This window comes from Corvus cornix, chromosome 9, assembly GCF_000738735.6.
Source record: "Corvus cornix cornix isolate S_Up_H32 chromosome 9, ASM73873v5, whole genome shotgun sequence".
Taxonomy (NCBI): domain Eukaryota; kingdom Metazoa; phylum Chordata; class Aves; order Passeriformes; family Corvidae; genus Corvus; species Corvus cornix.
The window spans coordinates 18,977,721-18,992,720 of NC_046339.1; the positions used below are offsets into that span (position 1 = coordinate 18,977,721).

At 39.2% G+C, this 15,000-nt stretch overlaps 1 protein-coding gene across 1 annotated transcript in view; it reads left to right on the forward strand.

Annotated features, from left to right (window-relative positions):
• Positions 1–12,972, forward strand: part of SLC25A36 (solute carrier family 25 member 36) — a 30,393-nt gene extending 17,421 nt beyond the window's left edge. The window contains exons 5-7 of the mRNA XM_039556729.1: positions 6,263–6,329; positions 7,833–8,122; positions 8,830–12,972. Coding sequence (XP_039412663.1) covers positions 6,263–6,329; positions 7,833–8,122; positions 8,830–9,023 — 551 coding nt within the window. The 3' untranslated portion in view covers positions 9,024–12,972. The remainder of the gene's footprint in view (positions 1–6,262; positions 6,330–7,832; positions 8,123–8,829) is intronic.
• Positions 12,973–15,000: the final 2,028 nt, after the last annotated feature.

A 15,000-nucleotide genomic window follows, 5' to 3' on the forward strand; every position in this document is an offset into this window, starting at 1 on the left:
GTCAGACAAGGACAATGCAGGGTTTGATTTTTTGATCATCCAGAAGTGTGTGTTTTTGTTTGTAGGTGAACAGCATGGGGAATGGGATGGAAGGGGATTTAATGAAGAGTTCATCCTAATCAGTTAATTGCATCAAGAAAAATGAAGAGTCTTCAGGTTCTTGTCAAGGGAATAAAACATGTCTTTAATTTGGGGGCAGGGGGAAGTGTGGGTGATATAAACAAGTCTGTCCTCAGTTGAAGACAAATGAAGGTGCTGAGTGTTCCTCACCTTTGGAAGTTCCTGCCCTCATTCTGTAGTGAAAAGTACATTTATGGAGATGTGCTGCAGTGCCTTTTCCTGAGTGTTTGCAGCCTCAGGCTGTAGTTTGTCATGGAGCTCTGTAGCGACTTCCCTTCCAGAAGGTTGGTTGTGTGCGTTTGTATGTACAGCTGCAGGACACTGGGGAAATGGATTTGAGCCTTAATTGCTGTTTGCCTTTTTTTACTTTTGTGTACAAGTTTTAACATTGAGCAGCTCTTGGGGCTGTTAACTTTCTCACACTTCCCAGGTTCTGCAGTTGTATTTCTAAACCAGTAAGTGAAATGGAATGGTTGGTGCAGGTTCACACCACAGGTCTTGGCACTGTACAGTACAGAAATTCTCAGGTTCTTTGACAAACAACATTTCAGTTCTCTGTTCTGGTGTTATTCTGATACATGAAAAGGACTCTGCAGTTAAAATTAACAGTGCTTTCTTGGGAATGTGCTAACCTTGTTTTGTAATTCTAATATATTTCAGAAAATGCACTTAAACCAGCTATTAACAGTTTTACCTGCAAGGTTTGTATTGCTGTATGATGCAAATCACCTTAAAGAAATGGCAAAATAACAGGGGAAGGATCAAATATGAGCTCTTATTTGGCTGACAGGTTAATACAGAAGATCGTTGCAATACTTGCTTTGGAACCTAAGATTTCAGAATTGGCAAGGTGGATAAATACTTCAGAATTAGCAAAAAATAATCAGTATTGGTGTTTTTCTTTTTCAGCTGCCATTGGTTTCAGTAAGGAGTTGAGTAATTCAGTCTTAAATGAGGGTTGTTGTTTTGTTGGTGGGTTGGGTTTTTTTTTTGATATGACCTTGCTGTTTCGTAAAGTCTAATACCTAATTAGCATGAAGTGGGATTTGCACTTGCAAAGCTTTTCCTGTAGGTTGCAAAATACAGTAATGATACAAAAATACATTTTAAAAAAAACCAATTGTAACATTGTTTTATTAAAGTACTGCAAATAGTGAACTTCGGTCAACTTTAAGTTCTGTTTATTTGTATCATGTGCTAATACATGTCTCAGGCTAGACTGTCATTGTTAAATAAGGATTGTTTCATGCACATGGCGTTTTTGGGAGTGAAAAGCTGAGCTATAGTATTTTAAGCATTTTTTCTTTTGTTGGTTGGTTTTAGGCCTGATTCTTCTCAAAACGTGTATTTATGGTTTTAAAATTCTTCTACTAAGTTTGTTTTATCCCAAGAAGAATGAATTATTTACATATTAGTAACTGATGCCTTATGCAAATAGAAATGAATGCTGTCTTCTTGCTGTGCTAGTTTCTAGCATATAGAGCACATCCCCTTCATACCTAAATATATCTGTGTTGACATGAAGAAGTACTCAGCTACTCCTCAGCATATCATGGTTCTCTTTTTGCAAACCAGGGCAGGGAATATATCTGAACTTACTACAAGACTGAGAGTGTTTGCTTGTGTGAAGAGTGTTGATTTCTGGACATTTCCAAGTTAGGCTAAATTCTCAGATTCACTATAAGCTCTGCCTTCTCATTGCACTCAGCCTTTCTTACCACAGAGAAGAAAAGCTGTAGAGAACTGAATGATATACTTGATTCCTGTATGGCTTTCTTGTTTGCTTTTTTAATGATTCACAGCCTCAATCAGACAACATGGTTGCAAATCTGCTGCAAAACTACTTTGCCTTGTATGCTGTTGCTATTTTTTCTAGAACTTTACTGTCAAACCAACCCAAATGCAGATATTTTTTTTTAAATTTAAAAATAATTGGGATCACCTTATTATATAGAGACACATTACTTTAGTAAATTTTCAGTACTATGCACACAATTAATTCATACCAAATAAAATGCATATTTAGTTCACTGACCTTAGCTGGATTTCATAAGGCATCTATCTTTGCTTTTTCAGTCCTAAGACTAGGCTAGCTTTTGTGAATATTTTCAAGGGAGTGGGGAAGGAGGAGGGTTCACTTGTAAATTTGCTATATAGGTAAGTATTTGGAGATGTAAAATTAAACTGCTGCAAATGAGCAGAAATTTCAGTACTCAGTGCATTTTACACATCTATTTTAATATCTGTGGCCTGTTTTGATTATTTTTCTTTCTTTTTTTCCTAAACTTTTACCTGCAAACAGTTAGATCTCCCAATAATTAATTGACAAATCCTTCCTCTGGGATTCGATTTGTACACTTTGTGTCTGATGAGGTCACTGCTTGTTGTTATGATACAGAAAAGCCTGTGTCTATTTTAGGCATTTACTGTACATTTCTCCCGTGAAAAGAGTGAGATCGTGTCATCTCATGCTCCCCCTCCGCAGGTCACTTCCTGCAGCAATATGGACTAACTTAAACCTCGTGAGTACTGAACTGAGCGTCTCTTGCAGCCTCTAGTGTAAGAACCACACATTGGGTTTGTGATATCTATTGAATAAACAACATACGGGGAAGGCACTTCTAGCTTGAACTCAGATGATGTGCGTTGTGCAAAGACATCACTTTTCATTAACTCTGTTTAGAGTGATTTTTTTTTTTTTTCTGTGCAGTTCAGGGAAAGGTAGGAAATACCTTTCACTGAGAGCTGCTACTGTACTTAGCTCTGGCTAATTGAAAGCCCCTGCTGGGTTAAACAAGGCATTTTGGGGGTTTTTTTCCCCAGTGTTCCAGAGCTGCCTTTAAAATGCTGCAGCTGATATTCTGTGTTGTCACGTTTATTTCAAAGACCTCTTTTCTTTTTCTTTTTTAATATGTGTATATAATCTCCTTTCTGTCTCTTTCTGTTTATTCTTTTGGTTTGTTTTTATTTTACTACTTTGGAATTTTAATTCATCATTCCATGTTCACATGCGTCTGTATCAATTACGTTGGCTTATAGATTAAAAAGCACCAACCCTATCCTTTGAAATATGATGCATAATAGGAATACCTGGGATCTTACCTGTCAGTAGCTGGGATAGCTGAAAAAGTAGATTGAGGTAATCCTCTCTGAAACTGCAATATAATAAAATAAAACATATAAAACTACAGGAGTTTGTAATACTGCTAAATTTATCTGTACTTGTCATGAATTGGGAATCTTTCTTGAGGATGCAACTCATTGATAGGCATTGTAAAGCATTATAAAGATCATTGAGGCTTTTAAAAAGAAAAAAGGAAACAATTGATGGAGCTTCATGGCAGTTGTTGAAAGCCCCCAAACTTTGTTTTAACAAATATTTTTGCTACAGATTTTCTGTATTTAAAAACCAAAATTTATCTTCTTAAGGATCCCAAATGGTGTGTTTCATGGTTTGGAGGGCTTTCCTTGGTGTCAGCATCACTCAAGTCTTAATTTATTTTTCTTCACTAACTGCATTTACTACATTAGCTGTAAGAATTGACCTGTAGTCATCTCATCTTGAAACCTGAATTATTGAAGGCCCTTTGTTTTGAAAACTTTGGTCTGAATTGTCAATTTAGACTTATGACAGCCCTGGGGAAAAATATTGGCTATGTTGCTGAGTGTCTGATCCTGCTGTTGGAGGTGCTGCATTTAAATAATGCTTACAGTGACCCCAGGAGTGCAGTTTTGAGTAGAGTAGGGGCTGCATCCTGTGCCAACTACTTTTTGCTGGAAATTTCCAATATACTTTTCCCAGCCAACCTAGAAGTATCAGGCTGCTGCTATGGGTGAATACAGTCACTCCTGTCACTCAGCCACTGCCACTGATGGTACCTATGTGTTGCCTGTTCCAGATTCAGGATTTGAAGAGACCCTTATTTTGAGTTGAATATGAAGGAGAAAGACTGTATGTTACGGTCTAACAGTAACAAAATTCCAAAACATGCAACTTAAATAGGAATGCAAAAGGCTTTTTGGCTTTATTGTTTTGTAATTAAGAACTAGGAGTGACTTAAGAACTAATTTTGGTTTTTAGAGAAGTCTTTCCTTGAAGATGTGTTGGTAGGGAAAGTGAGTGGTTTTTCCCCACCTTATTTCAAATCCTTTGTTGCAGTTCTGTGCATTTTCTAGTGCACTTCATGCCACAAAGATTCTGATTGGAAGTCAAAGACAATTAAAACTTTATTAGTGCCAGTGTAAAGAAATAAAAACATGCAAGAATGAAGTTTCCTTTCAGTGTAGTTGAACTCAGGCTCAAGCACTGTTGGAATCCGTGGAGTTTCTGTGACATTAAATGTCAGGTCAGACAAGCTCTGGCTACTTGAGCTACAGAGCCTGTTTTGCACGTGGGGTGTTTTAAAAACATCCCATGCTTTGTATGGCAGAGTAGTTCCCCCACTGCTTTGAGTTTTTTACATTATTATTTACCTTCATGAAATAGAGATATAAAACTCTTGGCTTGTTAGGATTTCTCTCCATCATATGAACAGTCTGTAAGTACTGAGATAGGAAAAATGAGTAGTGAATCAGAAAAAAAGAAAGCCAACTCCAAACCTTTATTATCTACCACAGGAAGTTGCTTAATTAAGAAGTTTGAGTCAGTTTAAAAATCTGTTTAATCAGAAGATTGAACAGAAACCTCCAATCTGTTTTTATTCTTTTGGTATAGAAAACCAGCTCAATCTTAGTAGCTGCCAAATCTGGTAATTTTTTTTCAGAGCTTGAACTGAAAACCATAATGACCTGTTTAAGCTTTGGGGGTGGGCACAGATCAAACCTTAGAACAGTTAAGATCCCCTGGCATTTCCAAGTATTGCAGACCTTTGTGTGCAATGTAAACCTAGATTGTGATTGAACAGGAGTAAGATGTATGCAACCAGTTCTGCTAAATCTGTTGGCGTGAGCTGTTACTGATCTGATAAACGAGCTTATCAATAGCCTGTTGCTGGATAAGTACCATACCCCAGCAAAGCACTGACTGAGGTAACTCTGTCCTTCCCCACACCCCCAGTCTGTCCCCGTGCAGGAGAGCAGCATGTCGTTGTAGTGATATACCAGCCATGTGTGTCACTTAGAGAGCAAGTGTCTAAATTTATCATCTCTTGCCTGGCCATGTTCCAGCTTTTCCTTTTTCCTATTCTCTCCTGCAGACATGACACCTCATTGATGGTGCATGTGTGGTATTACAGCTCGAGATGATTTTTTAAGTTTTACTTTTTTTCAGAGCTGCCTTTCACTCTGCTTTCTCTCTCTCTCTCTCTCCACAGTTGTGCAGAAGTAAGAGTGATTCTTACTTCTTTTTTTTTTCTTTTTTCCTTTTTTTCTTTTTTTTTGTTTCCTTTTTTCTTTTTTCTTCTGTTTTCTTTAGTGGACTGAAAATCAAAGCTTTAACCCTTGGCCCTTATGCAAGCCTGAGTAGTTGCTGTCTGTCTGAACAGTTAGAAGTCATAGTATTTACTTTAACAATTTAAACACTCATATGCTTGTAAAAGTATTCCAAGGCCAGCCAACAATCTCTGCTTTGAATACTAAATACAAGATTAGCACTCAAATTTAACTGCTCTTTATAGTTCAGTATTAAAAGGTCTCTTAATTTACAGTAATAAATGCCTTTTAACTGCACCAAAAGTAGTATTTATTCAGTCTGCATGCTTTTAAACTCGGATTGTATTTCAGGTAACAGAGTAAATTGAGACAATGTTTTATAGCATTTCAAATTGCTATTGCTGTCTCTGCAACTCTTATTGACATTTTTGTCCAATTGGCTGATATTTGTCTAGTTGGCATTGGTGTTCTGTGGTGTCAAAACAGGGTTGGTATTAGATAGGCAGAGAACTGTACTTAATTTGGCTTATTTTATATGGGGCATCTCTTGCTAAGAATGAAACTTACTCAATATTAATGTAAAATTTAAAAACAATCTAAGTGTTTATTGGCTGTATGGATTGACAAAACGTCAGTAAAATGGGGACTTTGGAAAAGTCAGTATAGTCCGAGTTTTTGCATCCACTGTACCTTACTGTGTGCATTTGGAGCTTAGATGCAGCTGTTCTTGTGATATTATCACATCTAATTTTGTTCTTTTTACATTTTTTAGGCTTTACTGCGATCACAACAACTAATCCCATTTGGTTGGTAAAGACACGATTGCAGCTTGATGCGAGGTAAAGTGGCAATGGGAAACCTCACTGCTCTGATAAGATTGTACTCAAGTGTTGTTAATCTGTTCTGCATCCCAAAAGAGAACGAATTCTTAAACATTCAACATTGCAAATTTGGAAAGTTGATGCTGGTCTCTCTACAAGTTATACTATCATTTCTCTCTATTTTAATCCATTCTGAGACATGCTTGAGGCACTGTAGTAGACTGACCAGCAAATTTGGGATGAAATTCAAGGTTAAAAGTCTCATTAAAATCATGTTCTACCAATATGCTTACATTTTCATTGAGTAATACATTCTCTTTAACTGTTGAGCTAAATATTCCTGAAATATGGATTAAGTATGATAGCAAATGTTTAGAAAAAGGCCTTAGACATCCTCAGGGGCTTTTTGTTGTTGTTGTGGCTTTTTTTTTTTTTTTTACATACAATGACTTCTAACTTATAAAAAGGGAAGACTTCTTTCATGGATAGAAATACAGGAACTGCCCTAATGTGGGATAGTCAGTAAGTGGTCTGGACTTGGCACAGAATTTACTATAGAAACTGCTTATTATAAAACTTGCGATGAAAATAGAATTTTGTGCAAATAGGAAGGAAGACAGACCTCTATATTCCCATCTGTTTAAAACTGTAGGGAGATACACTGATATGATTCCATATGATATGTGTCCATATAAGTTACCATAACTCCTTAGAAGGTTATCTGCTGTTCTGTGCTGTGACTTGCTCACTCAGACCTCTGCTGGCACAATCCATGTGCCTGCCCTTGCAGCTGTAGTGAAGCACATCTCATGCAGTGTTGTCGTGGGTTTGCATAGCTGTGTACAATATTTTAACTACTTCGATATGCACAACTCAATTCAGTGAGCAAGCTCAAAATGGGAATAAGCCTTTATTTGCCAAATACTGCTTGAAACAGGTCTATCTAATGAGCATTTTCCTTGACATCAGCAGTGGCTTAGTTCAATCAAATAACAGCTCCCAGTGTTGTCTTGGTTGCTGTGCCAGTTGTTTGCTGAGAGCTGTAATGCTGAGGGCTGCTGTTTGAACTCTTGGCCACTGAATGCTGTAGAGCTCTTTATTGAGGCAGCAATTAAGGCAAATCCATTATGCAAAAGGAAATGGTCATTTTTCTCATGAGTCACTGACATTGATAGCCCATTTGGGAGTCTGTTTCCAAGCAGTTTAGTGTATTATTGCATGAGAACTGGGGAGGCCTAGAGCTGCTCAATGTTTCTATGGGATACTTTTTCTTTAGTCACTGTGTGAAGTTTGGCTTGGATTCTGTGTAATGCTTTACCTGCATTTAGTGCTGAAGGCCTTTGAGGGTTTCATGTTCTATGTGTTCTTAGCTGTATCTGACTTGGAGCCCCTCAGTATTAGTGCTAGGTATTTCCTAATTGTTTCAAACAGTTGTTCCAAACATTGTTCCAAACCTGTTTAATTATTTTCCAGTCTTACTGGTTGCACCAGTTGATATTGGACTTGTTATCTCCTTTTTAGGAATCGTGGAGAAAAGCGAATGAGCGCTTTTGAGTGTGTCCGCAAAGTTTATCGCTTGGATGGTTTTAAAGGCTTTTACCGGGGAATGTCCGCTTCCTACGCGGGCATATCTGAGACTGTTATTCACTTTGTCATTTATGAGAGTATTAAGAAAAAATTACTGGAGTATAAGACTGCTTCTGCCTTGGACAATGAGGATGAATCAGCAAAAGAAGCATCGGACTTCGTTCGAATGATGATGGCTGCTGCCACTTCCAAAACATGTGCAACATCAATAGCATATCCCCATGGTAAGTGGGACATGTGCAGCTGAGACCCTGAGTCAGATCCATCAAAGGGAGTCTTCTCAGTGAGATTTGTAGCCAACTTTGGTTTACTTGCTCACAAAATACTTCCCTGTCTAAATACCAGATTTAGCAGGTCAACATGAGTATAGTATTCAGAAATGGAAGTGCAGGGCCTTTTCATAGGCAATGTGTATTTTGCCAGGGTATGGCCCAAGGTGCTCAAAGAGGTACTTTTTCAGTTGGAATCTTTCCATATACTCAGCAATTTTCCATAATTTGCCAGCAAATTCTTGTCCCCCTTCTAGGGAAACAGGCTGTCTAGTTTGTTTCAGTTGGACTTGATCTTCCTGCAAAGTAGTTGTCTATACATTGTTAATGAACTGAGTACTGAACCAGTGTCAACTTTGGAGCTAAAATGTAAGCCCGAGCAATTGTCCTCTTCTGGATTGTAGCTAAGAAAATCAATTTGCCTTGTTTAGTCAAGTATCTAATACTGCCAAAAATGTAACTCATTCTGTTCTTACAGATACTTGGTTTGCTACTTTGTTCGTCTTCCTCCTCCTCCTTTAAAAGAGGAGTTGTGAGATTGAGAACTTGGAGAGGGGGATTTTTGTGTAAAAATCACTGATTGGTTGCTGGGAAAAATAATTAAAAGTGGTGAAAGTAACCACTCATTTTTTCTTTTTTCTTCACTGGTTTTCTTTGTACAGAGGTTGTACGAACAAGACTAAGAGAAGAGGGAACAAAATACAGATCTTTCTTCCAGACACTCTCTTTGCTTGTGCGAGAGGAAGGGTACGGCTCTCTGTACCGAGGTTTAACTACACACCTGATCAGACAGATTCCAAACACGGCTATCATGATGTCCACCTATGAAGTTGTAGTCTACTTACTTGATGGATAGCAGTGTGACAAGGCTTTCTGGAAGAAGGTGGAAGATTGAAAGACTGGAGTGGACCACTGAATGTCAATGCCAATGTGGTGGGCAAAAGGAACGTTGTATCAGGAACTAGCAGCTGTGGACAAAACAGAAGGTTGATTGTGGGCAACTCTGAATAATTTTGCTGCCTTTGTGTGGTCTCATGTCAATGTGACAAATGGGAACTGCCCCATAGGGAATGCCTTCATACATCTCTTAATTCAGAATTATTCCTTTATTTTCATCTGTTAATCTAGACAAAGCCATTGAGTCATCTTCAGAGACCCAATGGGTGAGGGAGGGGACGTGAAACATGTTCCTGAGCAGCCCTATTCACTTCTCTTAGTGATTGCTCTCAACTACATCATTTTTGTTCTGTTTTACTGCACAGTAACCTGTTGGAAGAATGGGCAAGACAGTACTTTTGTAGCTTTCTATACCTGAAATTTCCATTTAGTTGCTCTGAAGATTCATAAGGAGACTGAGGTAGTAGTCAGTGTGTAAAGTTTTCCATGTTGCTACCTCAAGACAAAATATGGTGCAGGGACCCAGAACAGTTATTTCTTCGCTACAAAAGGTGATACCTGGTGTAGCTTTTTTGTTTGGTTTTGATTGTTCTTTTTTTCTTTGGTGTTTGAGCAGTGTTGTCGGTTAGTGAGAGAGGGTCTGACTGTTCAACTCTTCAGGTTATCAGTCTGTTAATGTTGGTGTATGTGGACTTTTAGTCCTGCTGCATCATCCTTTTTCTTTTCTGGAACTTATCTTAAGTAAGAGACGCCTATGAAACACTGTCCTGTATCATCAGTTTTCCTTGCCAACCTGTTCAGGTCACTCACACAGCTAAGGAAGAAGTTGCTGAATGCTACTTTATAACCTTTTTTAAGGATTTGTAATGTGATGAGAAATCTCAACTACTCCAGCCTCCCATTTGTGAAGACAGGATTCACTCAGATAGTTTCATGCTGCCTAAGCACAAGTTGTATTACCCTTAAATGTCTGGCAAACCTTGCCTTGGATTACTAGTATTTATATGGGAGTACTGGGGGGAAATGCATATCATCATGGCTAGGGTGACCAGAAAGCAGAAACCATTTGAAGCTGTGATAGATCTTGTCAGTGCAGACAGGCTGTGTGCAGAAGGATGGAGAAATTACAAATGAGATTTTCTTGAAAGCATTCCCCTTGATAATTACTGTATCACTTCTGTCAGCTTGAGCCTGTGTACTGAACTCCAGCTGACAGTATAACCTTGTCCTCCATGTTGTCTGATCATTCAGGCATTGGTTTTGTTCTGTAAGCCAATTGCAAAATAATGCCTTGCATTCAGCAGTGAGGTGTAGCTGGTTTATTCTGTCATAATTTACAGAGTTTTCCAAAATCATACAACTGGAGTGTCAAGCAGTTTAATGTTACGGGAAGTTTTACAGCTTTCCAGACAGACACCTTTTCAGTCTGCATCCATTATCCTTACAAGGAAGATGATCATTATAAATTGGGGTCAATAGCTTTCTCCGGATAGATGCTGCTACACTGGCATGGACAGAACTGTGCTCTCAGCTCTTCCAGTGTGGTACTTCAGTACACTTGAACTGTGCATCATGTGCAATGGCTTTATTTTATGAATGACTTCTTATGCACTTTGTGGCCTTCTTAGGGCTTATAACTTTTCTTCCTCTTACTGATTATCTGGAATCAAACTGTGTTTGAAACATGCAGTTTGATTTTTAAACAAAGCATGTGGTTCGATTTCTGTGTAAGCTGTGCAGGAGTTTATGCTGTAAATCCATATAGCATCTTTGTGGCAGTGGTTCTGTAGGCTCTATGTAAAACCTCAAAGCTTGCAGAGCAATCAGTCTGGGTTTTTCTCCTTTGCTTTCCTTTATTGACCCTTGTCATGTTCTCCACACAGTGTCAAAGTATTTGAGTATTTCATGTAATTCTCTGTATTAATTGCTCATCCTCTAAAAGCCACTCATAGCAAGTACAGCGACCTTGCAGTGTTGTGTTGACTTCCCTGCTTGGAAAATGTTCCCTTTTTAAAGACATAGCATGGTCTGAGGTGTGACCATGGTGAACCTGATTGTCTCAAAGAAGTGAAAGGAGTGCTTAAATGTGTTTTAAAGTGAGCTTTTTCTAGTGGTCTCTCTAGGAAAAGACTGGAGTATTTGACTGACCTAAGCCTTGATGCAATGCTTTTGTTCAGATAAATAAATGCAGGAATAGTGACTTACTGTAATTCATGTGATGTAGAAAGTGAGTCACTCTTCAGGTTATCCATATTACTCAGTCACAGCCAAAACTTAAATTGGCAAAGACTATACTCAGCTTTGGAGTTGATGAATCCAGTGAACACTTGGAGTAGCCTAGGCTTCATGAGTTTGTCTCCTCTGTTTGGATACATTGTCCCTTGGTTCTATGTTTGTCTCCCATTCCTGGGTATTCCCTGGAATTCCCTGGGTACTGTGTGTGCCTTTTCTGGGTGAAAGCAGAGCCCCTGGAGTTGATAAGTAGGACACATTAACAAGGACAATTGAATATAGGAGATAACAGCTAAAAGCAGACAATCGGCTTTGTTAGTCCACCTCTTTAAAGGGTGTTCCAGCTTTGTTTTAAACTTCAGGGGTGATTGTTTTGGCTTCCTTTACATAACCAAACATAACCCCAAAATTTCTTGGGATTTTTCATTATTTTTAAACTACAAGCACCTGCAAAATTACCTCTGATATATTTCCCAAAGATCTTTGAATTATTTATATAGTTTTCTTGATATTTATTATAAAAACTCAAAGGGAATAACAGGATGCTTCATTCAGTAATATCTTTAGCTACAGAGCTGAAAGCAGTGCATTTAAACTTTCAGTAGCTTGGTCATCATGATTCGTATTTGGATGTCATGTATTTATGTCAGCCTTGTCTGTGCTAGAGGAAAGGATTTGTGAAGGGCTCCCAGTGGTGAATTCGTTCCTCATTTCCCTGGCTGTGCTCGGAGCCGAGGTTGGTGCGCGGCGGGGCCGGCAGGTGGCGCGCCGCCCGCGGGAGTCGCGGCAGGTAAAACCATGGAAAACTGATCCCGGGAATGCCGTCCCTGAGCCCCTCCTAGCCCTGCAGCGCCGTGCGGGAACAGGCCAGCTGTGCACGGGGAGATCCGCTGTGCCTGGCCCAGTTTCTGCTCTGCGTGCTTGGAAGTGGGTAGTGCGAGGGAGCTGTGGAATCTTTTGGTTGTTTTAATTGTAACCGAGAGGTCGCCTGTCCACTCATCCATTAACACTGGCCCTATATCTGTTTACATAACACACTCCGCATCTTCCCTTGCTGATTGAGATGTTAATGACAGCGGATTGTTTGTTTGTTAATGGCAGATTCTGCTGTTCGGTTTTTCTTATGACACCTGTAACATTCCTCAGACTGTAGCATTGTAAAAGAATGCTTCCAGAGACAAAAGAGTGAAGAGCCTTTATAAATGTTGCTTCCTGTTTAAACTGTTCAAATTTGGAAAACAAGCTGTATGCTGAAGTGTGCCTAGGTAAATGTACTACTTTTTCCAACTTTCTGTCTGTTAAGACTGAGTTATGTAAGTTTTTTCAGTTCTTCTATTTAGGAGTCTGCCTACCCTGCATATGTGAACATAACTATGCCCTCAGAGTCATAGCTAAACACTCACAGATGACAGATGGAGAACACTTCAGTACTCATGTGAGGTTTGCTATTATTCTTGCATACATGTAGTTGGCTGTAAATGATGTGCATTTACTCTGTATTTATATAGTTAACTTTTTGTTTGGATTGCTTTAAACTTCAAAGCAAATTAAAATTATGTGCTTCTATTCAAGTGTTGCCTTCTGTGCTAAACTGTATGCTCTTTTTAACCTTTTAATTTTTCTATTATTGATGCACACCAGTGCCTGGATAGTTGTGATTAAAAATGAAAAATTCATTAGGAGATCCCAGTGAATCATTTTATCTTGTGCCATTTTATAGTAGCTGAAAATAAGGCGTGTGTATTGTACCTTTAATACGACCTTTTTGGAGGGATTCATGGATGACCTAAACTAGTGGTATGTGTTGTGCAGTTGGATTTGAATACGGTTACCCCTGTCGAACTAAGAGGTCCTGTCTGTCAAGTGAGATTCAGGAACTGGTGACCACAAAACTCGTGTCCATTTGAAGTGCCAGCTAGCACAAGCTACCGCTGACAAAACTGATGGGGCAGTAATTCCTTAAAATACTCAGAGTTAATATAACCAAGTCCTTGAACCTGGCACATTGTTAGATATTTATATTGTTTTTCTTACAGTAGTTGGTGCTTGATCTGAAGTCTGTCCTCAGCTTCCTCACAAATCATTCTGCAAATGCATACGTGGGGTTTGTTTGGTGACTGTGCTGTTTTTCCCCCTCAGTGTGTGTTCTGGAACTGAATCTCTGCAGGCTCTAATATGGAGGCAGGCTGGATGTCTGATTTGATTCTTACAGCTATTCAAAGCTACTTGAAAACTTGCATTAAATCAGCACATCTGTGATAACTTTTTTCTTTTGGTAGGTGTTAATGTGAATTGCCCTTTACCTTGCTGTACTTTCTAGCTCCCAGGCCAGCCAGGCTTAGAGGTGATCAGTCCTCTGGAGCCAGTACAGGCAACCAGTGTGCTTATCCGTGACACATCTGAAATTGTGCCTCTAACTGGCGTAGCTGGAATCCTCTGTAATTGATCTTTCACTTTACCCTCCAAAGGAGGCAATCTGGCAGGGCAGAGCTCAGGGTAAGTCTGTGGGGATGTTTTGATGTTCATGCTGCTTTACAACCGCTTCTGTTAGAGGGGTTATGTTGAGTTTGCCATGGTCAGAAAGGTTGTGTGTAAAATGAAGTTGTATTTGCAGTGCTAATTGGTTATGACTTGGCATTAATGCAGCAGTGCAGTCTGACAGAGATGCAGCCTTAAAGCATGTGAGGCTTGACAGTGATGTCTTTCACAAAGGAAAGCCCTTGAATTTGCTAATGCACTTACACTAAAATAAAATGTACTTCCAAAGACAAACACTCCTCTTGTATGTGCTGCTGCCAGCCACTGTGCTCTGTGCTGACTCAGAACATTCTTATCTTCCTGCACAGCTTCTGTAAAAGGCAGGAAATGCCAGGACTGGAATCCAGTTTTCATGAGCAAATTGATGCAAACAAAATGGTGTCTTGAACTGTGAAACACAGATTGGAGCACAGGAGCTTCTGTTTGTGTAGATGGAATATTTCAAGGGATCTTCCTAAGACTGGGCTCACTACTGCAGAGACACCTCAGTGATGAGGTTGTGTGAAGCTGACTAGAAGCTTTCCAAGACAAGGTCCAGATGGTGAAATGCTGATTCTGGGTAAACCTCTACAAAGGCAATGTTTGCTCCATTATTTGTGGCTGTTTGAAAGTTGGTAGCTTTTCCTAATCCTGCTCTTTAGCAGACACTGGGGATGGGACTGAGGGAGTATGTGTTGGAATTGTCTGGAGTGTAACCAAAATGCAAACCAGTCTGTTCTGAGACTTGGTCATCCATCCAAACTTCTGAAATACAGTATGCAAGTGAGGCAGCAAATACTTTAAGGATTCTGTTAATGTAGGAGTTTCACTATGTAATTAGAGAGTAGATAACATAGAACCTGTATTTAAAGGGGAAAACAATTAAAGAGGAAAACTATAGGTTCATGTGTCTGTAGCAGAGTTCTAAGTACATCCCTCTTCTGCAAAGTATGTTACAGACATAAAGGTAACTGGCCAGTAAGCAAGAATTGCTGGTGTTAAAATAAGCTGATGATTATTTGTGATTGTCTGTATTTCACATGAAGTAAATGCAGGAGAGCCAATCTATATGGGGTTTTTGTGGAGCTATGGGATGTGAAGCCACGAAGGAAATATCTTGTTTATTCCTACACGGGTAAGATCTTGATTAAAGATCAAGTGTTTTGTTATGGGCACTGTTGGATTGC